The sequence below is a fragment of the Talpa europaea genome, assembly GCF_964194135.1.
Source record: "Talpa europaea genome assembly, chromosome: 15".
In the NCBI taxonomy this organism is placed as follows: Eukaryota; Metazoa; Chordata; class Mammalia; order Eulipotyphla; family Talpidae; genus Talpa; species Talpa europaea.
This window is the reverse complement of record NC_140083.1, coordinates 5821829-5846414: the sequence shown is the minus strand read 5'-3', so window position 1 is coordinate 5846414 and position 24586 is coordinate 5821829. Positions and strand designations below refer to the sequence as shown.

At 60.7% G+C, this 24586-nt stretch overlaps 1 protein-coding gene across 4 annotated transcripts; it reads left to right on the top strand.

Moving 5' to 3' along the window:
• Positions 1 to 1993: 1993 nt before the first annotated feature.
• GGA1 (golgi associated, gamma adaptin ear containing, ARF binding protein 1) lies at positions 1994 to 19195 on the top strand (the record flags this gene model as incomplete). Of its 4 annotated transcripts, none has more annotated exons than XM_084255778.1 (17): positions 1994 to 2036; positions 5543 to 5627; positions 6624 to 6699; positions 7649 to 7747; positions 8761 to 8884; positions 9303 to 9403; positions 10152 to 10232; positions 11585 to 11725; positions 11808 to 11889; positions 12928 to 13035; positions 13727 to 13879; positions 16369 to 16433; positions 16884 to 17030; positions 17509 to 17702; positions 18505 to 18670; positions 18887 to 18997; positions 19085 to 19195. In XM_084255778.1, 17 exons carry the CDS (start codon positions 1994 to 1996, stop codon positions 19193 to 19195), a joined length of 1887 nt encoding a protein of 628 aa, XP_084111904.1. The 4 variants fall into 4 exon arrangements, with proteins under 4 accessions (XP_084111904.1, XP_084111902.1, XP_084111903.1 ...); XM_084255776.1 differs by having other exon boundaries at positions 16884 to 17038; positions 17505 to 17698; positions 18501 to 18670; XM_084255777.1 differs by having other exon boundaries at positions 16884 to 17038; positions 17505 to 17702.
• Positions 19196 to 24586: the final 5391 nt, after the last annotated feature.

The following is a 24586-nucleotide window of genomic DNA, read 5'->3' as shown; positions in this document are numbered from 1 at the left end:
AGGAGAGAAACCAAAAAGATGATGAAAAGGGAAATATATAATAGAGACAAATGCTAAGGAGGAGCAATCAGCAGAGGAAGTGGGTGCCTGTGTCAGGGATTCATTGAAATTGCACAGCCATATATGACATGAGAAGCCTGGGTTTCTCCACTCGGGCTAAGTGACTTGCCCAAGATCATACAGCTTTAGAAAGCAGCCAGAAGTCAGAATTTGAACCCAGGCCAAACCTACACTATGCTGAAACGTGACTCCTGATGCCAGGTTTACCAGGAGGGATACACTTAATCAATATGGAAAAATGTGCCTGTATTTTATTTCTGTAATTCCTTCCGGAAACAAACAAAAAGGATTGTAAGGAAATACTGTGTTCCAATTTTTATTGGGGAATACAATAAACATACATATCCTTTTCCTCGCTAATTTTAATTTTAAATTCTTCCTGCAGGGGAGAATTTAGAAAAAAATGTCTAAATTTTTAACCATTCGGTCTGCTGAATGGTTAAGATGAAGTGGAAAACTGACCCCTCATGTCCTCGATGAGGTCACTGTGGTTCTGAAAGGTGACTCGAGGTCGCTCGGAAGGCGACAGCCCAAGCGGGGCAGAACCGGATTCGCCAGATTCCCTAGTGTCTGTCGTTTTAACCTTCGTGGGGACAGGGCAGCTGGAGAGGACGCCTAGGCGGGTTCCCCGGCGGGGCGACAGGGGCGACAGCTGCGACGGCCCCAACGAGCAGGGGTGCCCGGCGCCCCTAGGGCGTGAGGTGCCCGGGTGCGAGAGGCACCCTGAGGCCGGGGTGCGAGAGGCAGAAGCGGGTCTCTGAGGGAGGGCGACCCAGCAGGCGGAAAGGGGCGGAGATCGGAAGTCCGTTCCTTCTGCCCTCCCCGTCTGGCCTCCCCCAGGACCTGGAGCGGTCGACCCCAGCCCCCCCAGCCCCCCCCCCCGCTGTGATGACAGCCTGACTTAGACAGCGCCCAGCCCCGCAAGCACACGGCAGCCGACGCCGCTGCGGACAGGGAACTCGAGGCGGCCTCGGCACAGGACCTGTGCGACTCCAGCTCCACAACCTTAGGGGCCACAGTCAATGTTTCCAACTCCCCGAGCTCACCAAGCGCTCCCCCGGGGCCCCCGAAACGCGAGGGTCCCTCCCCCTGGGACGTCTTTCCACGCCCGGTTTCCCAGGAGGGGCCCCGCTGTCAGAAGACACCCCCCACACCCCCCCATCATTCCCACGGGGTCAAGGGCCCCTCCCTGCTGCCACCCCGCGCGGGCTTCCCCCCACGCCGCGCCCCAAAGAGCGGCCTGGCCTCCTGCGCGGGCCGAGGCCGACCTCCCCGGGGCTGCGGACGCCCGCAGGAGACAGAGCGGGGCCGGGTCCCCCACTGGTGACCTCAAGCGAAGCATTATGTGCCCCCGGGACGTGGCGCGAGGAGTGGGGGGGGGTGACCCCATAACACCGGTCAGAACGATCGCCGGGAACCGCGGGCACACGCCAAACTTTGACTCAAGCTCACGCGGCCGCCCTGCGTCATCGCCCTTTTAAGGCCCCCCCCACCGGGCCTCTAAGCGGAAGTGCACGCTCGGGCCCCGGAAGTGACTTCAGGCCCCGCAGAAACATGGCGGCGGAGCGCGCTTCCGGAAGCGGTTAAGGGCATCTCCGTGACGCAGAACGAGTTAGAGCGCCCCGTGGGGTTTCCATGGTGTCGCCCTCGGCCCTCAGCCCGCCCGTCCGCCTCCTCTCCCGCCTGAGCGCCGTGAACGTGAGGGCCGGCGGCGGGTCCAGCCCGCGACGCGACGCCGCTTGGGGGAGGGCCGGGCGCGCAGCTGACGCTCTAGGCGAGCTCGCGCGCGTCTCGATGGTGCCGCGCGCCCTGGGGCGCCGCTCCCGTGCGTCGCGGCGGACGTTGCCCCTTTAATCGCGGAGGGCGTGCCGAGCAGGTCCCGCGAGAGCGGCGGGGGGCGGGGGGCGGTGCCGAGCCCGGGGGCCCGTGGCGGATGGAGCCCGCGATGGAGCCGGAGACTCTGGAGGCGCGAATCAGTGAGTGTCCAGGAGGGGCGCGGGCCGGACCGGAACCGGAACCGGGGGGCACGAGGCGGGCCCCTACCAGGCGGGGGCGGGGTACGGGGCGCCCCCTCCTCACGCCCCGCCCCCGCCCGGGGAGGGGCGGCACCGGAGCCGGCTTCTCCTACCCTGGGGTGAAGGGGGACCCACGGGCTGCCCCGACCCGCGGTGGGCGTGGGCGCCGCCCGCCCGTCCGCTCTTTGGGCCGCGACCCCTGGGGAGGAGTGAGCGGTGCCCAGCTTTGCGCCCAGAACCCCAGGAATGTCTCCAGCCGCCCCCCCACACACACACAGCCCAGACTTCGCTAGAGGAGCGGACCCCCCAACCATTTCCTTGCATCGGGGAGGTAGTGAGGGAGCGAGGGCTGCATCTGAGGCCCGGGGAGGAAAGCTCCCTACTCCCCTTGGGACCCCGAATCCTCCACTGTCGGGCTTCACGTTCCTGGACCCCACAACCGCTGTCAGACTTGCTCCTTCCTCACACAGGAGGGGAGGACCCACTGGCCCATCCCGTACCCCAAATCTTTAGCCACACAGTGAGAAAACCCCAAACCCTACGGGCTTGGAGAGTCTGTGCACACTCTCCAGAAATCACTTAAAGTTCTCTGTCACTCCCCCCACCCCCAAGCCCTCAGACTTTGCAACTCCACCCAAAACCTAACCCTTGATTGGCTTCCTCCAAAGGCCCCTGCTGCGGATGGGTGGGTGGATGTCTTCCTCAGACACAGCTTCCTACTCCTGAGGCTCCCGGACTCCCTACCCGACTGGGTCAGTCCTGGGCTCTCCCACTCCTGCTCTCGGCCCTCTGCTGTTGACAGCTCTGTCCCAAGTCTTTCCTCCAGGGCCTCAGCACAGCCGCAGGTGTACCTTCAGTTCAGCCGCTTGACCCTGCAGGGTGGTTTGGGGTCACGGCCAGTCCCTTTCAGCCAGCCTTGTGCAGCGTTAGACCCTGGCCCTGGCCCCAGAATCACACCATCTCCAGGGTGGCTTCATAGTCAGGCTCTTGTGGAGGGACAGGAAATGGAAAGGAGCGATTCAGCAGCCATCAAGACTGTTCCAGAATGCGACCCGTGTCCAGGTCTCAGCAATAACTTGGGAGGTTGGGCAGGGTTGTGGCTGGAGGATCTGACAGGCATAGAAAACTCTCCAATTGAACAGCAGAGGGGTTTGCGGAGGGCACCAGCGTCAGATCTGAGAACCAGGAGGGCAGGCAGGACACCTGCGTATGGCAGCAAGCCGGACCCTGATGGATTAGGACTGAGGTTCTTTTCTCTTTTTCTTCCCCTTGTGTCCATTCAGAACTGGAAGCTCTTCCCTTGGCGAGGTTGGAGGCAGAGTAGCTTTCGGTGGGGTAAATGATGACATTGTCACCACTGTGGGGTGGCGGGGTAGAGTCACCCCATTGTGAAACACCACCCTCCTTTCCCGGGTGTTCTCCCCTGCTGCCACCCGGGGAAAGTGCTTCCCTTCGGTGGGGGAAAGAAGACTGGGGCCAGGGCCAGAGAGCTCGGTCAGACCAAAGACCCGAGGCCCTTGCCCTGAGCCTGATGCCGGCGAGAAAGCTGGTGTCTCTTGATGCCGCTTACTCTTCCTCACTGGCTCTGACTCAGGAATGGTCCCTTGAACCAGCCTCTCTCCTCACTCAGAGTCATGTGCCTGACCCTGCAAGGAAGTTCCCGTTCAAGGTCCCCCAGCCCGGGCTCATTGAGGGGACCGTATCTAACCGCATTCTGGCTTTCTAACTCTAGACTGGTGTTGCCCAGTCTCTGGCCGTGTTGGGGGCTGGGAAGCAGCATAGACAGTCACTTACCATGGGTGGGGGCGGAGGGGTGCCTATTCCTGGTTTCCCCAGCGGGGTCTTCCTTTCTCCAGGGAACTAGAGGGCTTTGAGGAACTGAATAGCGGTCTGTGCCCAGAGAGAAATGCTTCATTGAGGTCTCTGCTCGGCTGTGCCACCGCTGAGCGCCCGCCCAGAAAGCACCCCCAACGCTTTCTGTGCTTGTCCCTGCACTGCTTTTCTTCGGGGCCCTTGCAGCAGCAGGCAGTCTGTCCTGTTTATCTGAGTAGTTGCCGCCTGTCTTGCCGGGCTGGGAGCTCCAGGAGGCCAGGGGCTTCGTCTTGTCCACTGCTGCCCTCCCGGTACTCAGAATATTTCTTGCATAAACATGAATCGAATGAATGGCCGCCAGGCACTGGTATCACAGGGCCCCAGGCTTCCTGCCCCAGCATGGGACCCCAAAGGGACAGATGCCACATGCTGCTTCCCAGCCTCCCTCTGGCCGCATATCCTTCTGTCCCACCTCCTGGGCTGTGTTCCCACCACACCCCCTGCCCAGCGCTCAAGCTTAGGCAGCACTGGACCAGGAGGGTTTTGCTCTGGGTAGGGGTGAAGATGCAGCTCCACCCGCCCCCCTCCCTTAACCTACATGAAGTATTTGATCCCCCAGAGTCAGCCCCTATTTCACTCCAGCTCTGCAGATGGGGCAATGGAGGTTCAGGGAAGTAATGTTCCCTCCTTGATTATTGCTGAAGCAGCCTTGGGCATCAGGGAGGCAAATCGGGCCTTGCTTGCCACCCACCCCTGTAGACCTGTTTGCCTTCCTGGCCACTGCCTTTTCCTGGATTCAGACTCGCCCCAAAACCAAGCCCTGCCTGCCCGCAACTGAGCCCTCACTCATTGGTGCGCCCCGAGGAGACGAGGGTGTACACACGTGGCTGGGGGACACGGGAGCGAGCCGACCCAGCAGGGCAGGAGTGGGAGTCAGTGATGACTTCCCAGAGGAGGTGACACCTGAGCCGCTCCTTACCGGGTCTTCACGCTCTGCCCTGAGCCCTGTTACGCATGTCTCTCCTCGCACACAGCCCTTGAACTGTCCAGAAGCAGGTCGTCCTCAGCCTGGTTAATGCCCTCCAGACCCTGCTGTGTTGCCTCTTCCAGGCAGCCTCCCCTGGTCCCAGGCTCCACTGAGTGCCCTCCTCTGCTTCCCAGGGCTCCCTTGCCTCTTCAGTCACGCTGTACTGAGAGCCTAGCTTCCCTTGGCCAGCTTCCCAGCTCCACAGCTCCTTGAGGGCAGAGCTGTGGCTTTTCCCCTTACCTCTGCTTCCCTCCGAATGCAAATGCCACGAGAGTTGGCGGGGACCCGTTTTTCAGGAGCAGCATCAGAGGAGGAGGGTGGGACGGGGGGAGGGGTACAGCGTTAGGGGTGGGAATGGTGGGAACAGATGACCCCTGAGCACAAATTCTAAAGGTGGGGCCCTCTGGGAGGAGCTGCGAAAGGAAGCGGTGTACCCGGGCTCCCCTGACCACGACTTGCCCCTGTGTGGGCTCTCAGGTCGTGAGGCTGTCAGAGCAGGAAGCCAGTGGGGTCTCTTGTCATGTGCTCAGTCATACACTCTGTCCCCTACCGACCCGGCCCTGCTGTAGGGTGGGGGTGGGAGAGGCCAGGGGTCCCTTCAGCCACACTGACCTCTTTCCTCCTACAGACAGAGCCACGAACCCCCTGAACAAGGAGCTGAACTGGGCCAGCATCAACGGTTTCTGTGAGCAGCTCAACGAGGACTTTGAGGGGTAGGTAGCCCCCCTCCTTTGCTCGTGTGCCCAGCAGAATCCCTGCACACCTGCCCAGCACACTCGAGACCCTGGCCCAGCGGGGATGTGGCTGGGTCAAGATCCAGTTTCATGCTTAACATGCTCACAAATCAACAGGGGTCACGGGCACTTTGTAGAGCATGCTGCTGTGTGCCCCTCTCCAAGGTGGGATCACTGGGCCCACTGACAGGTGAAGAAACTGAGGCATGGGAGACGCAGCAGTGTCCCCAGGACCTCGTAGAGTAACTGCTCGTCCTGAGCTCGATCAGGCCCAGTTTGGCCTCGCCGCCACAGTGCTTTGTCCGGGAGGGCCTCCTGCAGGGAGACCGCGTGCTCCCCAGCTGGGCTCAGGGCAGCAGGCCCTCCGCTCAAGGAAGAACCAGAGCGTGTCTTGGGGAGACTGCGCTGGCAGGTGGCCTGGGTGGTGCTGAAGCATGGGGAGCGTAGCTCAGGGTGCCTCACCTCCACTCCCTCCACACGCTGTGCGTGCTCTGGAGTCCGCGGCTCAGGAGTGAACCAGCCCCTCAGGCAGCTGAGTCGCCTTGGGCGTCATTGCGTGCCTCGGTGCCTCTGCTTCTTTGGCCATAAAGTGGGTGCCTTGGTGCCTCCTACGGGGGGGGGGGGCTCTGATGAAGGTCCGACAGGTAGATGTATGTAGGCGTTTCGCACGTTATGAGTGCTTAATACATGGTACTATCGCTGTCGCGAGTGACGGGTCTTTTGTGTCACCAGCTCCACCATGCAACTGCCCTGGGCACATTGTCATGTTCTGTGCCCACGCAGGGTCCTCGAAGGCTGCCGTCCCCTCTTATACTTGTCTCCACAGTGAGTCAAGGGCCCGGCAGTTCTCATGAGGCCCCCCAAGGACTCAGCTTGCATCTCCCAGAGGCCCCGGCCTTGCTCTCTGCCTGTCCCTGTGTCCTGTGTCGGTGCCCTCCCCCTGGCTGTGCTGACTCTGCCCTTCCTCTCACCCAGGCCTCCACTTGCCACCCGGCTGTTGGCCCACAAGATCCAGTCTCCACAGGAATGGGAGGCGATTCAGGCCTTGACGGTGAGAAGAAAGAGGGTGCACTTCATCCTCCAACCACACAGATAACTCTAGGGAAGGTTTTGAGGGTCCTATCAGCTCTTTAGAGCCTAAATTGGTTGTGCCAGGATGACGAGGGTGGGAGACTGGACCAGCCCCAGAGCATCCCACGGCAACCAGTGGATGGCCTTGCACGCCAGACCCTGCCCAGTTAGGCCTCTAGTTGTAGGCACCCCCTCAGGTCCTCTGGTGCAGGGGTTCCCCATTTTGGCAGCACATCGGATCTCTGGTGTCCAGTTGAACAGACTGAACAGGGCTTGCCCCAGCTCCTCAAGCCTCTGCTTCCAGGACTCTGCACGTGAATACAGTGCCAGCCCGTCCCACCAGTGGGCCCAGAGACAGGCCAGCACTCTGCTTCCCAGGGGCCCTGGGGTGACGCTGGGCTCAGGCCAGAGGTCTCAAAGCTGTGCCAACAGCAGAAGAGCGGAGGGCACACTGCCTGACCCCCAAGCGTGGACCACCCGGCAGCCAAGCTCAGAGCAAAGCTGACTCACACTGGTGCTACGTGAATGGTTTTTTTTCTCATAATTATTTTTTCAGCACATTAGTTTTTCTTTTTTCCTCAAATACATGTTGGTGCTGTGATTTTAGTCATGTAGCTGAGGAGAAGCCAAGGAGGTGGTACCTGTTAAAATTCTCAAAACAAATAAAAAATAGTAAGAAAGTCATTTGCATTGGTGCTCAGATGTGGCAGGGGAAGGACTCCGTGGTCCGCAGGTTGGACTCCCTGGCCCGCGAAGTCCCCGGGGCTGGAGGCTGGGGGTGGGTCGTAGGGACCTTTATGCCCCTCAGAAACCTCTTGTCATGTAACTTTCTGAATGCCTCCCCTGGGCATCTGGGCCTTGCCAAGGTGTGTGGGGGGCTATCTCTGCCACTCCACCCCGGGGCCCCTCACGCTGCTCCCCCCCCTCAGGTGCTGGAAACATGCATGAAAAGCTGCGGCAAGAGGTTTCATGACGAGGTGGGCAAGTTCCGCTTCCTCAACGAGCTCATCAAGGTCGTTTCCCCCAAGGTAGGTACCCCAGCCCGACCACACCTGCTCGCTCAGACACCCCCCTGCTCACTCAGACACTGGTTGAGGAAACAGGATCCCGGATGGCGGGGTGACTGACTGTCCTGGGGGCTTCCCACCCCTCCTGCTCAACCTTTGACCGGAACCCTGACCTGGCACAAACAGACCCTGTCTCCTAGTCGCTTTCCATAGCTAAGTCAGGGACAGGGGTTCTAGAAGATGGGGTGGGGGGCGTTGGTATTGGAGGCAGCCATGGTTCTACTCCTCATTAGAGAGAAGGGCAGCAGGGAGTGCTTCTCGCTCTGGTCTCATACCCTATGCCCCTGCCATAGTAGAGGTTCCCCCATCCCCAGCTCATATGAGCGGTCTTCTTGAGGCCTTGGATGCAGAGTCCCCAAACCTGCTTGTCGGAGCCCTGTACCAGGTTGGCCTGAAGAGTCCTCCCCTGGGGCATGAACCTGTTTGGGACCTTTGGGTGAGGGCCCACCCCCTTCACCTTTCCTGGCTCAGACCTGTCCCTTCACCAGTGCAGCTGAACGGCCCAGCTGCCCCCTTCTCCCTTAGGGAAGGATGGGAGAGCCAGCTCCTCGGCCTAGCTGCTGCTGGGAGACTGCGCAGGCTGAGGAGTTCCTCCACAGCCCCTGCCCTGGTCAGCCAGAGCCTAGCGGCCCCCTTCCCACAGTCACAGGCTTAAGCCACGCATGAGCAGGCCGTGAGCAGGTGCTGGACTCTGCATCTTACCTGTGTCAGCTCTGCTTCTTCACCACAGTGCCACTGCTGTCACCCCCACTTAACAGGCGGGGAGCTGAGACACACAGGGCTGGCACAGCTAGTGAGTGGCAGAGCCAGGAGGTGAGCTCGGTCTGCTCCAGGCTGCTGGGGGATGTGAGGGACCCTGTAGGCCACTGTGTTCCTGCGGGGTTCCTGGTGAGGAAGCCAGGTAGGGACTGGGCTGGGCAGCAGTGAGTGGGGCCAGCATTGTCAAAAGCCTTTCCTTCCCTTGGTCCCCAAAGTACCTGGGCTCTCGGACATCAGAGAAGGTGAAGAACAAGATCTTGGAGCTCCTATACAGCTGGACGCTCTGCCTGCCAGAGGAGGTGAAGATTGCGGAGGCCTACCAGATGCTCAAGAAGCAGGGTGAGACCCCAGAGGGCAGGTGTGACTGGTGCCCTCACCCCTCCCGGAGCTGGGGCTCCAGCAGCTTTAGAGGCTCTGGCAGCAATTATGCCCTTGAGCTTCTCAAGAACAGATGACCAGTGGGGCCTTTCTGTGATTCTGCCTGATGCTAAATTAGGTGGAAAGAAGGTGAGTCTGGGTCACCTTTCTCCTCAGAGAGCAGCCCCCATGGAGTGGCCTCAATTTAGGGGTGTCTAAGCTCTACCCACCAATTAGACATGGTAGCTCAGGAGCCTGCTCTGGGCCGCCTTAGTCCAAAGCCAGCCTGCTGGCGGAAGACTGCCCCCTCCTTCCGTCCTCCCCGGGCCTGCCCATCCCTTTCCCACCCTCTGCCCCAAGTCGGCCCTGCTGACCATCTTCCCGCCACCCATCTCTCCAGGGATTGTGAAAGCTGACCCCAAGCTTCCAGAGGACGCCACCTTTCCCCTTCCTCCGCCACGGCCCAAGAATGTGATCTTCGAAGATGAGGAAAAATCCAAGGTGAGGCTTCCGACCCACGTGGAGGCCAGTGAATTCGAACCTGGCTGCCCGCAGGGGGTCACCCTGGGTCCCACTTCCAGCACGCTGAGTGCTCCCCACACAGCGCCCCGCATTTCTTACACAGGGTGTCTGCTGGCCCTGGTTGACTTGAGCACACTTCATAGGCCAGTTGGGAGCATGCCTATCTTTTTGCCTTTTGGCAATAATTGTGTTTTTTGTTTTTTGTTGGTTTTTTTTTTGTGTGTGTGGGACCCTCGCTGGCAGCCGGGGAACGAACCAGCGCTACAGAGGCTGTGGGCAGCCTCACAGCCCTGCGCTCAACTGCTGAGCCACCAGGGGAGGCCCCAATTGTGTTTTTTTAAATTAAAGACGCATGTGCTTGTGCTTCAGAAGTTAAACAGCACAGAGGAGGTCGGATAAAATCAAAACCCGCTCTGCCAAGTCCTGCCCTGGCAGGGACATTGTTAAGTTCCTTGCACACCCTTCCAGATGGGTTCCCACATGCACATGCATGATGTAATGCTTGGCACCGTGCTGCGAACACGCCTGCAGGTGCGGGGGGCACTTACACAGCGGCTTGGTTGTCTTGTGGTCACCCCAGCAGGTGCCAGCATTCTCACCATTCCATGGAGAACTTAAGTAACATACCCAGCTCCCACAGCCAGGTAGTAGGGAGCCAGAAGGTAACCCCAGTCTCCTGACCCCAGGCCCAGGCACTGCCCTCATGGTCTTGTCCCTCTGTCCGCAGATGCTGGCCCGCCTGCTGAAGAGCTCCCACCCTGAGGACCTCCGGGCAGCCAACAAGCTCATCAAGGAGATGGTGCAGGAGGTGACCGACGACCCAGGCTAGGGGAGGGGGCTGTGGGGGACAGGACAGGGCCATTGGAGGAATGTATGTGTGCATGTGCCAGGAGCCCTACAGTCACCTAGCTAGAAGGCAAAGAAAGCCTTTCTAATTTGGGGCACCTCAGTGGGCAAGGCCAGGACCAGTGTGGAGAGAAGACTTTCCCAGTGGCTGAGTCAGCCTGCCCTGGACAGAATTCTGGAAGATTGACTACCTCTCCTGTGAAAATTGGAAATAAATATAGGCTTTGCTATATTTAAAATGTATGTGTTTTTTAAACACACATGTAATCAGGTGTGTGTGTTTATTTCTGTAGAAAGAATATGTGTTTAATTTGTACATATGCAATGCTTGCTTGTATGCACACTGAAACTTTTTTTTTTTTAAAAAGATTCATTCATTTATGCATACAAGAACTAGGGTACAGGCCAGAGGTGTGGGGTGAGAGGATTCACCAGAGACAGAGTGGGGAGCAGAACAGGCAGACTGACTGAAATACACGGCTGAGGGGAGCAGCAGGGAGATGAGAGGTCCACTGCACCGTGTGGGTAGCTCCCTGGCAAGGTATCAAACTTGTGCTGCGTGGCTGGGGATAGCTTGATAGTCCTGCATCTTTAACCCCTGTGACTCCTGGGAGGCCCTGAAACTTTTTTTTATTGATAAGAGTAAATCATCAAAAAAGCTTGCCATCAGGGGCCTAGAGAGCCACGTCCTGCATGCACTGACAATCCGGAGTCAGGGCGGCCTCCCTGGGAAGTCTGTCAGCCAGCACAGCCACCTTCATCCCACAGGGAGGACCGGGGCAGTAAGCAGAGGGGGTGGGGTAACAGGCATACTTCTGCAGCAGCCTCTCAACACCATGTGTGACCCCCTTGCCGGGCATCGATGGCCCGGGAGAGGTACTGCACCACTTCCAGGTTGTACTGGGTCACCACTGAGGGTCCTTTCCACTTTCCAGTGCAGGGGCCCTCTTTCAAGGGACAAACACAAGAAGGTGAGAGCCGTGGAGCCACGGCTGAAGGTCTCGGACACTAGACCAGGGTCACCCTGTGCGTGCGCTAGCAGCCCAGATTCCAGGGCCACCCCAGGGGATTCTGCCTGAGAGTCCAGGAATTCCGATGGGCCTGTGTGGAAGCCGGGCCCAGGGCCGGTGAGGGAAGAGAGGAAGTGGGTGCAGGGTTGGCGGGGGCTTCCTGCTGCCCTGTCCTGGGCATGAGGGGCTTTTTGCAAGGTGCAGTGACCTCACCCCAGAACCCCGTCTCACACCTGGCTGCAGACACTCGGGCAGCGAGCCGGTGCCTGCAGGTTCTCAGCAGCCCTCTGCCGTTGCCCCCCAGGACCAGAAAAGAATGGAGAAGATCTCAAAGCGGGTGAGTGCCATCGAGGAGGTGAACAACAATGTGAAGCTGCTGACGGAGATGGTGATGAGCCACAGCCAGGGCGGCGCGGCGGCCCACAGCAGCGAGGACCTCATGAAGGTGTGCCCACCTCCACCCGTCTCTGTCCCTGTCCGCTCCGGTGCCCCTGCAGGCCCTGACTCACCCACCATACTGCCCCCAGGAGCTGTACCAGCGCTGCGAGCGGATGCGGCCCACGCTCTTCAGGCTGGCCAGCGACACGGAGGACAATGATGAGGCCCTAGGTGAGCCTGGGAGGAGTCCCTCCTACCCACCCTCCCCTGCCCCTGGTATCCGCAGTTGGAAGGAGCCACCACCAGGGGGCCCCCTTCTCCAGTACGCACCTTGGTTTGTCCACTTAGAGGGAGCAGGAAACAGCAAGGGCAGAGGGGTGGAGAGCCTCTAAGGACCTTGGCGGCTTAGGGACGGCCCACAGCAGGAGGCAGTGGGCCTCGTTTACTGCTCGCAAGCTTCACAGGAGAGAACGCTCCCCATTTCACAAGTGGGGCTCAGGGAGGAAAGTGATTTACCCATATCACAGAGCAGAACAGCGGCAGGACCAGGGTGAATGGGGGACACACTCCTACAGACACTGTCCCCTGTCACATGAGGCTCTCTGCCACTGTGTCAACCAGCAAACTGGGCACCCCCTCAGCTGCTCATTCAGTCATTCACTGAGCACCTCCACATGCCAGATGCCTGGTCCTCACCTCCAAGGCTTGCCACTCAGATTCCTCTAAGCTGTGGCTGGCACCCCAGGAGGTGATATTGATCACAGCTCAGTTTGTGCCAGGCTCTGTTCTAGGCCCTTGGGGACTTGGCATGATCAAAGTCAACTAATACCATAGCTTCGTGGTGCTTGTAGCCTTGTGAGAGGAGACAATGAAACTCAGAACGTGAGCAGCCAGCGGGTCAGGTGGTTGTGAGCAGCGAGGAGAAACAGCAGGGGGCTGGGTAGTGCAGTGGAGGTTCTGGAGGCCTCTCTGAGGTGACGTGGGTAAAGCCCTGTGGCAGTGAGTGATGAAGGCAGAGGCCCGGGGCCTGTAGACAGCAGAGCCTGTGTGGAGACCTGGAGGCGGGGCACGTGAGGCAGCATGTGGGGGCCCTGGACAAGGGGAGGGAGCGAGGCCCAAGTGAGTAGTGAGATGGGCTACTGTCCCCCACCCAACCCCCATCCCAGTCAGCCCCCGACATGAGGACTGAAATGAATGTAGGGTGCTCGTCTCCCCCACAACTGCCCCCACATTCCTTCAGCCTGGCCTCTTCCCTCCTGCCTGTTCCAGCGGAGATCCTGCAGGCCAACGACAACCTCACCCAGGTCATCAACCTGTACAAGCAGCTGGTGCGGGGCGAGGAGGTCAACGGAGATGCAGCCGCCAGCTCCATCCCTGGTGAGGAGGTGGCAGAGGGTCAGGAGGGGCCCTGCGAGGTCAGGGGGTGTGCTAGCTGCAGAGCTGGTAGCCATGATGGCCAGGGTAACTCTGGCCCCTTAAGACAGGGAGACCCCCAGGGCAGGAGTTGGGGGTGAAGTTTGTGCCAGGCCCGCAGCTTTGAGGCTTGGAAGTTAGGATGTGGGAGAAGGGGAGGGAACCAGGACTTGGCTGGGACAGGCAGGAGAAGGAAGGCCTTTCTTGCACTTGACGCACCTGGCACCTATTGTTCCAGGAGAGGTGACACCCCCAAGCTGAGTTGATTTATCAGAAGGCAGCAGAGAGGGTTTGTCACTTAGACAGTACAGGCTAAGTTCTAATAAGGGTAAAATGACAGCACTGGGGAACCAGAGAGGAGGTTGGGGCACCTCCTGTGTTGGGACACAATGGGGTGCAGGGGAGAAGGGGGACAGGGGCAGCAAGTTTAAGCAGGGCTAGCTGGCTAGGAGGCAGTTGGCCAAAAAGAGGAAGTGTGTTCCCAGTTGCGGGGACACTACCATCTAAGAAAGAGCCCAGTGCCCAGTGAGCAGATTGCCAGCCAGTGAGGGTAGTTAAGAGTTGGGGGGACCGTTGGCCACCCTGTACCCCCAAGGACTCTGAGAGCCTGAGTGTCCTCCCCCAGGGCTCACTTGACTCTCCTTTCCAACCCCAGGGAGCTCCTCAGCCCTGCTGGACCTCTCTGGCCTGGATCTCCCTCCTGCAGGCACCACCTACCCAGCCATCCCCACCCGCCATGGTGACCAGGCCAGCCCGGAGCAGCCCAGCACCTCAGTTTCCCTGCTTGATGATGAGCTCATGTCTCTGGGTGAGAAAGGGCCAAGCTCCAGAGGAGCAGGAGGTGATACCCCAACATGCAATGAAGCTCTCAGCTCCATCGCGTGTCCCCTTTCTGGGAGCCATGTGGAGCCCAGGGAGTGGGTGCTAGGCTACGTAGTTGAGAAAACTGAGGCTCAGGGACACTAAGGAGCTCATGCAGGGTCATATAGTCAGACCTTGAGGCTGGCCTGGTGCTAAACCACCTCTCATAGACCAGCCGTGGCCAGGCTCTGGCTGCCTGGGGGGTTTCCCTGCTACAGGTTAGAGCCCAGAATCAGGAGCTGCCCAAACTTCCATTGTTGCCCCTCTGAAAGGAAGCCAGGTAAAATTCTGGGCCCCAAAGCACCAGAAGGCTCCAGGGAAGCCAGGCCCAGCCCAAGGCACCCAGTGACGCCAGCAGGTCCCTGACCAGGCCTGCCGTCACTCCTGGGAAGGGTCTAGGCTCCACAAATTGACAGGAATCCAGGCTCACCTGTGGGGAAGAAGCAGAGGGAACCTACCCTACCAGGCAGTTTTCAGGTTTTCTGCTTTCTCTCCGGGCCCTGTGCAGGGCGTCTCGAAGGGTAGGGTAGAAACTAGCTTAGAAGCCAAGAGTCTGTCATGCTTCCAGAGCCCGACCTGAAGTCAGAGCCGGTGAAGAACCAGGAGTGGTTGCACTGTCTCACCTCAGCCCCTTTCACCCCCTCATTTGACAGAAGCAGAGACCGGCTTAGAAAGGCTAGCTGCGCCTGGAGGGCCAGCAAGTTTGGCTGAGGCACCGGGTTCTGAGCCTGTGCTGTGAGCCTCTCCACTGCTCCCACTCGCCGCCTCGTCCAGGAAGGGATGAACCCAGCAGCGCCTCTGGCTGGGCTCCCCTGTGGGCCCATGGCCGATACCCTCCCTTGGAGGAGCTGACCACAGGGTGTCCACAGGGCACCCGAGCCCCACCCACCAGCCCCTTTTGTATCAGAGCCAGGATGACCTGGGGTGAGAGGACCCTGACCCTGATTTACACAGGGAAAGCGTGGCCTGGTGAGGAGGAAGCACAGCCGCCTCAGCAGGGCTAGGGCTGGGTGGCAGCAGCCTGACTGGGCAGTTGGGCATGTGGCCAGCCCGGCCAGTGTCTGTCATTAAGCTGCCACCTCACTGAACTGAGGTGTGCTCTGTACTTCCTGTCCCCGGGGCCTGGAGCCCTGAGCCTCCAGCTTTTGGTTTCTTCTCAAAAACAAAGTGTGGGAACAGGAACTAGAAGTGCCCAGGCACCACCCTGTTGGGGCACTGGAGGAAGCCTGGGGGCCACAGAGGGCCTCGTCCTAATCTGTCCTCCATGGCAGGCAGACTGGGGGGTAGGGACTGGGTAAGTGAGGTGAACTTCCTGCCTGTCAAAGGCAGCACTTCATCCTGCTTGTCTAGTTTATCCCCTGCTACAGCTGCTGCCACTGGCTCCATTTTATTGATGAGGCACAGGGAGGTTAGGTCACCAGCCTAAGGTCACACAGCTATGTGGCAGAGACTTGTTCAGACTTTAGTACTTAGGCCATGCTCTGTCCAGGTCTGGCGTCTGCCCTTTTCTGCTGTGTGACCTGGGATAAGCTTCTTAACTCTTCTGAGCATCCATTTTCTCCTCCCTAAAAGGAGGGTGAGAGCCCCATGCCAACCGTTGGACATTGGTGAGGATTGGGTGGGACCCATGTCTGAAGTGCCTCACACCTCAGTGGGTGTCACAGATGGTAGCTGTTCCCATACGTCACCCCTGCTCTCAGGCGTGTCCAGAGGAGGCGACCTCAGCCCGCGGCCTCCCACTCCCGCTGGGTGCGCTTCAAGCCAGAGCTCGCTCACTCAGGACTGGCTAGAAACAGGATAGCTTGTCCTCTCCAGGTAAAACCTGGGGTGAACTTGACAGGGGCTGTGCTGGTGGAAATCAGACTGGGGGTGAGCTGCCGCCTTCTAGCAATCCGATCAGCGGGTCCCGAGCAGGGCGGTCCCGGGGCCCCAGCGCTCCTTGGCAGTCATCTGCCTTGCTGGCATGGCTGGGCCTTCAGAGCTGGCCCGTCTGATCCCACCACACGCATGTGGGGACGCTGTGGCCCAGCCAGCAGCCGGTCCAGGTTGCTCAGACCCCAGGCCTCAAGCCAGTGACCGGCGCCCACCTGGGCCTGTGAGGTTAGGGACCTCACTTGCCGGCTCCTTGCCATCTTCGCCTCCCGCCACCCCCACGCTGGCTCCCAGCTGCCTGCCATGCAGGAAGACAAAAGTCCTGACGTCTATAGCTGAGCTGGTTTCTGGGTGTAAAAAGAGGAAGCGTGAGGCACAGGAATGGGCTGTCGGGATGTTCAGTTTCTACTTCTCTGCTGCTGCTTCCCTCTGAAAGTGGGGGTTTTTCCTCTTTGAGGGAGGGTAGGAAATCAGGGAGCCCCAAGCCAGCACACAGTACCCTCCCCAGGTATCTTGCGCTGCTCAGGACCCCAACTCCTTTACCTCTGTCTTGCTTCCCCTCAGGCCTAAGCGACCCCACACCCCCATCTGGCCCAAGCTTGGACAGTGCTGGATGGAACAGCTTCCAGGTAGGAGGGCCAGGAACTAGCCTGACCCCTCCTGACAGGGCAGCTGGGACAGATGGCCTGGGTGGAGGCACAGGAGGGAGGGGGCGGGGAGGCCCCTGCACGCGGCTGCCATCCCAGGGCAGAGGAGGGCGATGGTCCTCTCCTCATCTTCAGGCGTGTGTCCCGGCATCCCAGCCTTGGGTCTCCCTCTGGTTCCTTATTCCTTCTCTCGTGGGTGACTTTGAAGTCTCTGGAATGTGATCATTTCTGGAGCAGAAGCTCAGACCAGGTCCAGCCCTGACAGCCCTGTGTGAGAGGGGCACATGTGACAAGAGTGACCCCCACCCCCCACCCCGCCACTGCTGCTTCCCCAGAGGTCCCTTGCAGGAAGGGGAAGAGGCCTGGGGTGGCAGTAGGTGACCCTGACATCTCTCAGCACAGCCTCACCCGCATCCTCTGTGTGCCCCACAGTCTTCTGAGAGCACTGAGCCCCCGACCCCCAACACGGACAGCCGGCCCCCAGCGCAGACGCCCCTGCCTGTGAGCAGCGGTCTAGATGACCTGGACCTCCTGGGGAAGACCCTCCTGCAGCAGTCGCTGCCCCCAGAGTCCCAGCAAGTGCGGTGGTGAGGACGCACCCTGGCTGGCATGGGATGGGGCCCTGCCTGCCCACTACCAGCAGTTCCTCCTGGGCCTTTCTGGCCCAGCCCTTGCCCAAGCCCAGTGCTGGTATTTCCTGTGGGCAGTGGTTGCACAGGACCCAAAGGACACAGCAGTGACCAAGGCAGGCACAGGACCCACCCCAGAGCATGAATTTGATGAGAAAGGGGACCTTGCCCGCTCACATGCCCTCCCCAAGGTTCCTAGCTCCTCAAGAGAGACCCCAGGTCCAGAGGGCAGCAGTGGGGTGCTCAGAGCCCCACTGGGCAGTGGGCAGGGCTAGGGAAGGGAAAGCACGGGCTTGCCATTCCCAGATGAGGAGACCAAGACCAGGGAGACAAGCGTCAGGAACAGCAGGGAGCCCCACCTTTTCCTGTGCCCTGTCACTGGGCTGCCAGAAAATCACCTCTTCATGCACCGTCGCCCAACAAGGGAGAAGCAGCAGCCAGCACCCCGGCTCACTCTCCGAGACTTGCAGAATAAAAGCAGCTGCAGCTCGCCCAGCTCCGGTGCCGCCAGCCTCCTCCACAGTGTGTCCCCAGAGCCCCCTGGGCCTCTGCCACAGCCCACGACGACCGAGCTCTCGCTGGCCAACATCACTGTGCCCCTGGAGTCCATCAAACCCAGTGAGTGGGCCGGGCGCGGGCCGGGCCGGTGGTACAGCCACCTCCTTGTCCTGGAGAGCTCTGTGCAGGGGAGCCCATGCAAAAATGGGACTCTTCTCTCAGCGCTGCCTGACCCAGCAGGGAGTTCTGGGCACGACCCTGCCCCTTCCCAGGACTCAGTTTCTCCATCCGTCCCCAGAGTAATTGCAGAACTGCCTCATAAGCTCCTGGGCTGCACAGGCAGAGAACCTGAGGATGGTCCCGGGCCCTTCCCCAGCCGGGTAGACTAAGAGAGGTATGGGCTCTCCCCAAGATCACCAGACTGAACCAGAATAAGATGTCGGTACAAACCTGGGCTTCTTCCCAGGAGCGGTGGGGGGCAGGGAGCCCTCGTAGCAGCAGGCCTAAACAGCAGGTGGAGATGGCCGGGGTGCGTCACAGCACCCCTCTCTCAGCAGCAGGCAGGACCCTGAACCCAGAGCAGTTGATTTACCAGGGTCACAGTGAAAACGTGGCCCCAGCTCACCCACAGTCCTCCACTCCCCACACCAGGAAGCAGCCATCCGGTCCTGGGGGAGCCCCGCTCTGACTCAGGGTGTCTTGCGCCCACCAGCACACTAGAAGCTCCCGCATCCCATCTGCGGGCTAGTCTGCCCCCCGGGTGGCGCCTCCTCCAGGCCAAGACACGACACGGGCCTAAGTTTGCGCTTGCTTCTTCTGGACCCACCTTGCAGCGAGCCCTGAAATGAGCCTGGTGGGGGGAGCCGGTCCCAGGTGCTGGCCCCACAGCCCACCCGCCGCGCGCGCCCCTTCTCCCTGCCAGGCAGCATCTTGCCGGTGACGGTGTACGACCAGCACGGCTTCCGGGTCCTCTTCCACTTCGCCCGAGACCCCCTGCCCGGGCGCTCCGACGTGCTGGTGGTGGTGGTCTCCATGCTGAGCACCGCCCCCCAGCCCATCCGCAACATCGTTTTCCAGTCGGCTGTTCCCAAGGTGACACGGGCGTGCCTCCCCGCTCCGGGGCAGGGTGACACAGGGCCGAGCGGGGAGCCGGCTGTCCGGGCGCTCGGGACAGGTTTCTCCCTGGTAGTTGGGGGGTAGAAGGGAACCAAAGGACGGAGCCCCAGGGAGAAGCTGACGGGCGGGCTGCCTGGCTCCTGGGGCAGCAGGGATGAGGAGGCCAGGCTGGCCATGACCTACCATCCGCAGGTCATGAAGGTAAAGCTGCAGCCACCCTCGGGCACGGAGCTGCCGGCATTCAACCCCATCGTCCACCCCTCAGCCATCACCCAGGTCCTGCTCCTCGCCAACCCCCAGAAGGTGAGGGGCCCCGCTGTGACAGGGTGCCGTGTGGGTAGGGGCAGCCCCTTCTCCTCTGACCCTTCTGCCTTCACCATCTTTGCCCAGGAGAAGGTTCGCCTGCGCTACAAACTCCTCTTCACTATGGGCGACCAGACCTACAACGAGATGGGGGATGTGGACCAGTTCCCCCCACCGGAGACCTGGGGGAGCCTCTAGAACAGAAGGCCTGGGGAGAGAAGGGGCAAGGGGACTGGCCACTGTCTAGCCTGGGCGGGAGGCTTGGTGGCCCAGGATACCCTTTGTCCCTGTGGTTATATGCCCCTGGGCCTGGTGCTTCTCCCCTCACCCTGGTGGCCCCCAGTGACTCTTCCCCCTTCTTCCCTGTCCCCTCCCCTGCTGAACCAAACCCAGCAGGTGGCTGGGCCTGGGATGGCACTCGGGGCTGGGGCCTGCATCCCAGATGCAAGCCTGGAGCCTGAAGGGCTTTGTGGCCCTGGAAGGACTTGGGGTCGTAGGGTGGAGCGTGAGTGTTGGGCAAGAGCCAGGACCTCAGACTCAGCCCCGGACCCAGCCTGGGGTGGGGTCATCCCCGCTTGTCTCTATGCCTTATGGGAAGGCCCAGCCATAACTCGGGGGCCAAGCTGGAGCCGGGGACCAGCTCAGGCCGCCTCCATAGGAACCGGGTGATTGTGGGGATGATGCCTACACTCCCAACTGTTTGCACTCTGGTGTGTGGTTTGATTCTGCTTTTCTTTCTGAGTAGCTCTGTGGTCACTGTCTTGGGGGGCCCTGTAGGGGGGAGCCCTACCCATCCCCCAGTCCTCTTGGGGGCCTCCCTGCTCCTGCCTGACCCCTTTGCTGCCAGTCTCCTGAGGGGTGTAGGGCTGTGTGACCACTGGCCCAAGGGAAGGCCCAGTGTGGGGCTCCAGGGCTTCTGGCCACAGGAGGGCTGCAGCCTGCCCTGGAGTCTCGTGTCCCTCATTCATGGCCTCCTGTGTCCACGGGCAGAAGTGGGAGTGTGAGTGAGAGCAGGAGTATTTATGGAATAAAATGTTTTTCCTGGACCAACTGCGCTCATGACCCTTCTGGGATGGAGGAGACAGGAGGGGTCCAGGAATTGGAGGGCCCAGAGACCTCGCCGCCTGTCATGGGGATCGTGGTTCCTCTCGCCACCTCCTCCCCCCACCCCCGCCCCGGAAGAGGCCCTGCTCTGGGGCCTGTGGCTGGTGCTGAGTCACCAGAGGACCTGGGACTGGCGGACCCAGAGCTGTCCCAGCTGGAAGTGAGCGGTCACTGGGGCCTGCCAGGAGCCCCAGCTGCTGCAGACACTGAGCGGGAGGCCCTGGCCACTCACAACTTCCTCCTGCTGCACTCAGCCCTCAGCGCACAATTACCGTGCAGCAACACTCCCGCCCGGCCGGGCCTCAGCTGCTCCCAGGAAGCAGGGCAGCAGTTTCTGCTTGTTCCAGGAGAGGCCGGGGCATCCTGTACCCCCTCTCACAGCTGCGGCGCGGGTGCATGCACCCACACACTTCGCTCATGGGAGACTGGGGTCTAGGCCTGAGGGGTGGCTTAGAGGCTGCACGGTGGAGAGAGCCAACCAGTGCAGAGCAGAGCGTGGGGAGCTCGTCCAGGGTGCCGTTTCCCCCCTGCAGACAAGCTTCTGGAGGACCCTGGCAAATCTTGCATCTGAGAAGCTGATTTCACTTTGTCTGACCCAGTGGTTCCCAGTCTGAGCTTGGCTGCTGAACCCCCTTTTAACAGATAGTGTTGGGACACGCTGGAAAATAGCCCAGCCCACCGGCTCTCACGGAGCCCAGCTCGCTCAGCTCCCCAGCCCCTGTGCTGTTTTCAGTCAGCAAACGCGGGCTGTTGCTCTGTGCCAGCCGACCCTGGGAGTGCGGGCTGAGAGCTACTCCTGGGAGTGGGGCTTGGCACACTGCCTGAGATGAGAGCCCAGCGCCAGCATTTCTAGCTCCTCCCCTACTGGACCTCCCATCAGGTCCCCACGACCCCCGCAGGCCCTCCTGCATCCTGCAGCTCGGCTTCCAGACACCCAGCACCCGCCTTGTCCCTGCCTCTCCCTGCTGCCGGGCAGGACGGTCTAGTGAAGGGTCTTCTGAGTTAAAACCCTGTTCCTCGCAGCCCCATCCCCGAGGGCTCTGGAGCACAGTCGTGACTGGCCCTGGGGGGGCTGCAGACGGGCGTGGGCTGCGGGGCCGGCCACTTGGAGTGACCCAGGGCATCACAGGGACAAGAAGTCCTTCGCTCTTGTACCGCCCATCTTCCCTTGTTCCCAGTCTGCCCATCTGTCTGTCCGTCCTGCAGGTGCCCCTTGAGCAGTCCCTGTGCCTGGCACAGCCCTGTCCTCAACTCACAGTTTGACATGAGCCAGGAACTCCACATGACAGACTGAGAAACAGAGAAGGGGGGCGGGTGGGCAGGTCCAACCAGAGGAGGGCCCCTACTCCGAGGGGCGTGTTCCCCAGATACTGTTCCAGACAGAGGCTGGGAACACTGCGCTGGAGCCCTGGGGCTGGGCCTAGGCACTTGGGAAAGGAGTGTTCTGGTTCTTGAAAGGTGACCCCCACACCACCTCAGCAACAGGGGGCCTCCCAGACCACGAAGCTACACTTCTCTGCAAGTGGCCAGAGGCAGCAGCTGATGCTTTCTGGTCAAGCAACCACTACACAGCTCATCTGCCCTCCCTCAGACCTCGGCCTCTACTGGCCACATGACCGGGCAAAGGGGAGCTGGCCTGAGGCCTGCAAGGTGTTCGGCCAGCTGCACGGCCCCTGCAGCAGGCTTAACTGCCCTGAGGAGACGGCGGGGGGGGGGGGGGGGGTAGAAGCTAGTCCCCTTCCCCCACCTTCAACCCTGCGGGTTAAGGTCTCTGCCCATCAGGGATGTGGGAAGCCCTGGTGCTTCAGCCCCGCCCTGGGTTTCCTGGGACTTCCTTTTGGCTTGATGACGCAAGAGAGTTTTAAGAGCCCCAGAAATCATAGCAGACCCCAGCGCTCCGGGTGGGAGCCTGCACTCAGGGCAGCACCTCTTTGGGCCCCAAACAAGTAGCCTGTCAAGGCGTCTAAAATGGGATGTTCTTGCTCAGTCCTGCAGCCCCGCTGCTGACCCTGGCTCCTACCGCCTCGGCGTCCAGCCGCTGGCCTCCCTGCCCACATCCTGCTCGGCTTCGCCAGCAAACACTTCCCAGACTCAGGTTTTCACAATCTACCGAAGCAACCACAGGGCATGAGGTGGGGCAGGGCCCTCTGGCCCAGCAGGGCGCCCGCTGGCAGCTCTGCCTTCTCACTGGATCTCTGCGGCCTAGCCAGGGGCCTTGGTCTCAGCCACGAAATGGGGAGGATGACACCAGCCTCGCTGGAGGAAACGACAGTGAGTGCCATCGTCCCGAAGAGGCGGGGCGTGGCCGGGGCAGCGGAGGCAGGGATGCGGGGAGAAGGCCTTTCCACTCCTGACTTGCCAGGAGGATCGGAAGACACGGGACCGGCCTCCGTGTTTCACACACGAACTCACGGAATCCTCGCCACAGCTGCTCACACAGATGCTGTTGTTCCCATTTTATTACCGTTATCCTTCCCATTTGGCCAAGGATACTGAGGCTCAGAGAGGTGACCTGTCTTGCCCAGGGCACCCGCCAGGGAGCGGCTGAAGGCCACGCGCCTGTCGGCTCTCCTCTCGCCGTCTTGGGCTTGGACATGAGTGCCCGTTGATGGCAGGTCTTCACTTGCCACTCAAGCCACCGTGCTTGTCCAGCTCCTGTGACGACGACACGCTGCCCAGGCCCCCAGGAGTCCACAGTAGCCAAACCCACCTCCGGCCCTTGCAGGAGACGCAGCCCAGTCCACAGGCCCTCGAGGTGCAGTGTGACCGGGTCTGGCAATTGAAGGGCGCGGGGAGGGGTTGGCTGGTGACCTCTGAGCCCCTCCTTCTTCGCCTCAGTTCTAAAACTACCATCTCCACATCCGCTGGTAGAAACTTCTGAGTCCAGAAGTCTCTGATTACAACATCCTTCGAAGGAACAGCCTGTGATCCAACCTTGGAGGCTTTCAGCCTTTTATGATTCAACGTGCAAGTGTGCCTGAGCTGAAATGGCTCTTATAACAGACCCTCCTCTCGGCCAAGAGGCGCAGCAGCCCCACCCAGGCCGGGCTGGACAGAGAGCCCCGGTGCCTTTCCTGCAGAGGCGCTGGGTCTGGCTGGAGGAGAGCCTGGAGCCTGGGTGGGAGGCCCAGCGCTGGGGTGACCTGATGGTGTGGCTCGGACTGGTTCTCCAGCAGCTGCTGCTCCAGCCACGTGGACTGACCCCTCCCCAGGCCAGAGCTGGAGCTCAGGCTTGGACAAGCCTAAGAGGGACCGAGGAAGAAGGCAGGCTTTGCCCTCAGGGACCTTCACAACAGCCGAGGAAATGGACAAGCCTGGGCCCAGTGTGGTCAGGCCCAGTGTGGAGGAGGGACTGGAATGGGGCGGGGACACCATATAGCCTGGAATTTCCCAGGTGGCAGAGGGTGGCACCTGATGTCAAGAGGCTGGCTTGGGAGTCTGAGCTGACCCGGCACACGGTGGACTGTGTCCTATGCACATGCAATGCAGCCGTCTCTTCATGATCCTGGGGGCCCTGAGGTCCTGGTGGGGGTCGAGGGTCTGGGGCAGCCCCCTCCCCACCCTCCCCTGCCCAGCAAAGCTCTGGCCCCAGAGAAATAAATGAGACCACCACGAAACTGTGGGACGTGCCCAGTGAGGAAGGTAGAGAGGCCAGGACTAGAACCCAGACATTACAAACCGCAGCCCCACCTTCTAAGTCAGGGCCATGCGGGACCCTCCTGTCTCTTCACCAAGACGTTCCTCAAGCCCACGGTTCCTAGCATTTCCTGCCAGGACTTTCCAGCTGGGAGAAGGGAGGTGGGCAAGGGAGCCTTGTCCGGGATGGACTCCTGCTGCTCTGGGCCTTTATTCCTGCAGCCCCATCTCCACTTCCTGCCAGGCTTCCACACTCACGTGGGCATCAGCTGGGAGGCTCCGGCTCAGCAGCAGCAGTTGGGGGGTTCCCTTCTCAGCCCAGCCCTACCCACCTGCCTGGCTGTCCCTTTGGGAAACAGAGGGGCAATCAGCGTCCAGGAGGGCCCACTGGGCACCGGGCCCCGTGCTGGGCACCAGGCAACACGGAGCTGTCTGAGGCTGAGACTGCCCTTGCGGCTGCCCACATGCAGCACGTGCTCAAGGCATGCTCAGCCCCAGGGAAACTCCAGCAGAGCAAAGTATAGTGAAGGGCGCAGGGGTGAGAGTAAGGGGCCCTACTATTTCCAAAGGCTCTAGTGTTGCGTGAGCCCAGTAGTAACGGAGCACTTACTGCATGGGAAACAGGGAGAGAACCACCCGTGAGCTTGGGGGGTCAGAGCGGCACCCACATCACTACCTTACCAGAGGGCCGGGCAGCGCCTGAGGAAGTCTGCGGGGACAAGGGGCTGACACTCGGTGGGGATGCTGGGGGGCTGGGGCTGGGATAAAGCGAGGCTCTGGGAGGACAGGCTGTGGCTGAAGGTGGCAGCGCCCCCCTTAAAAGGGTGAAGGGAGCAGGGGTGCCCGAAG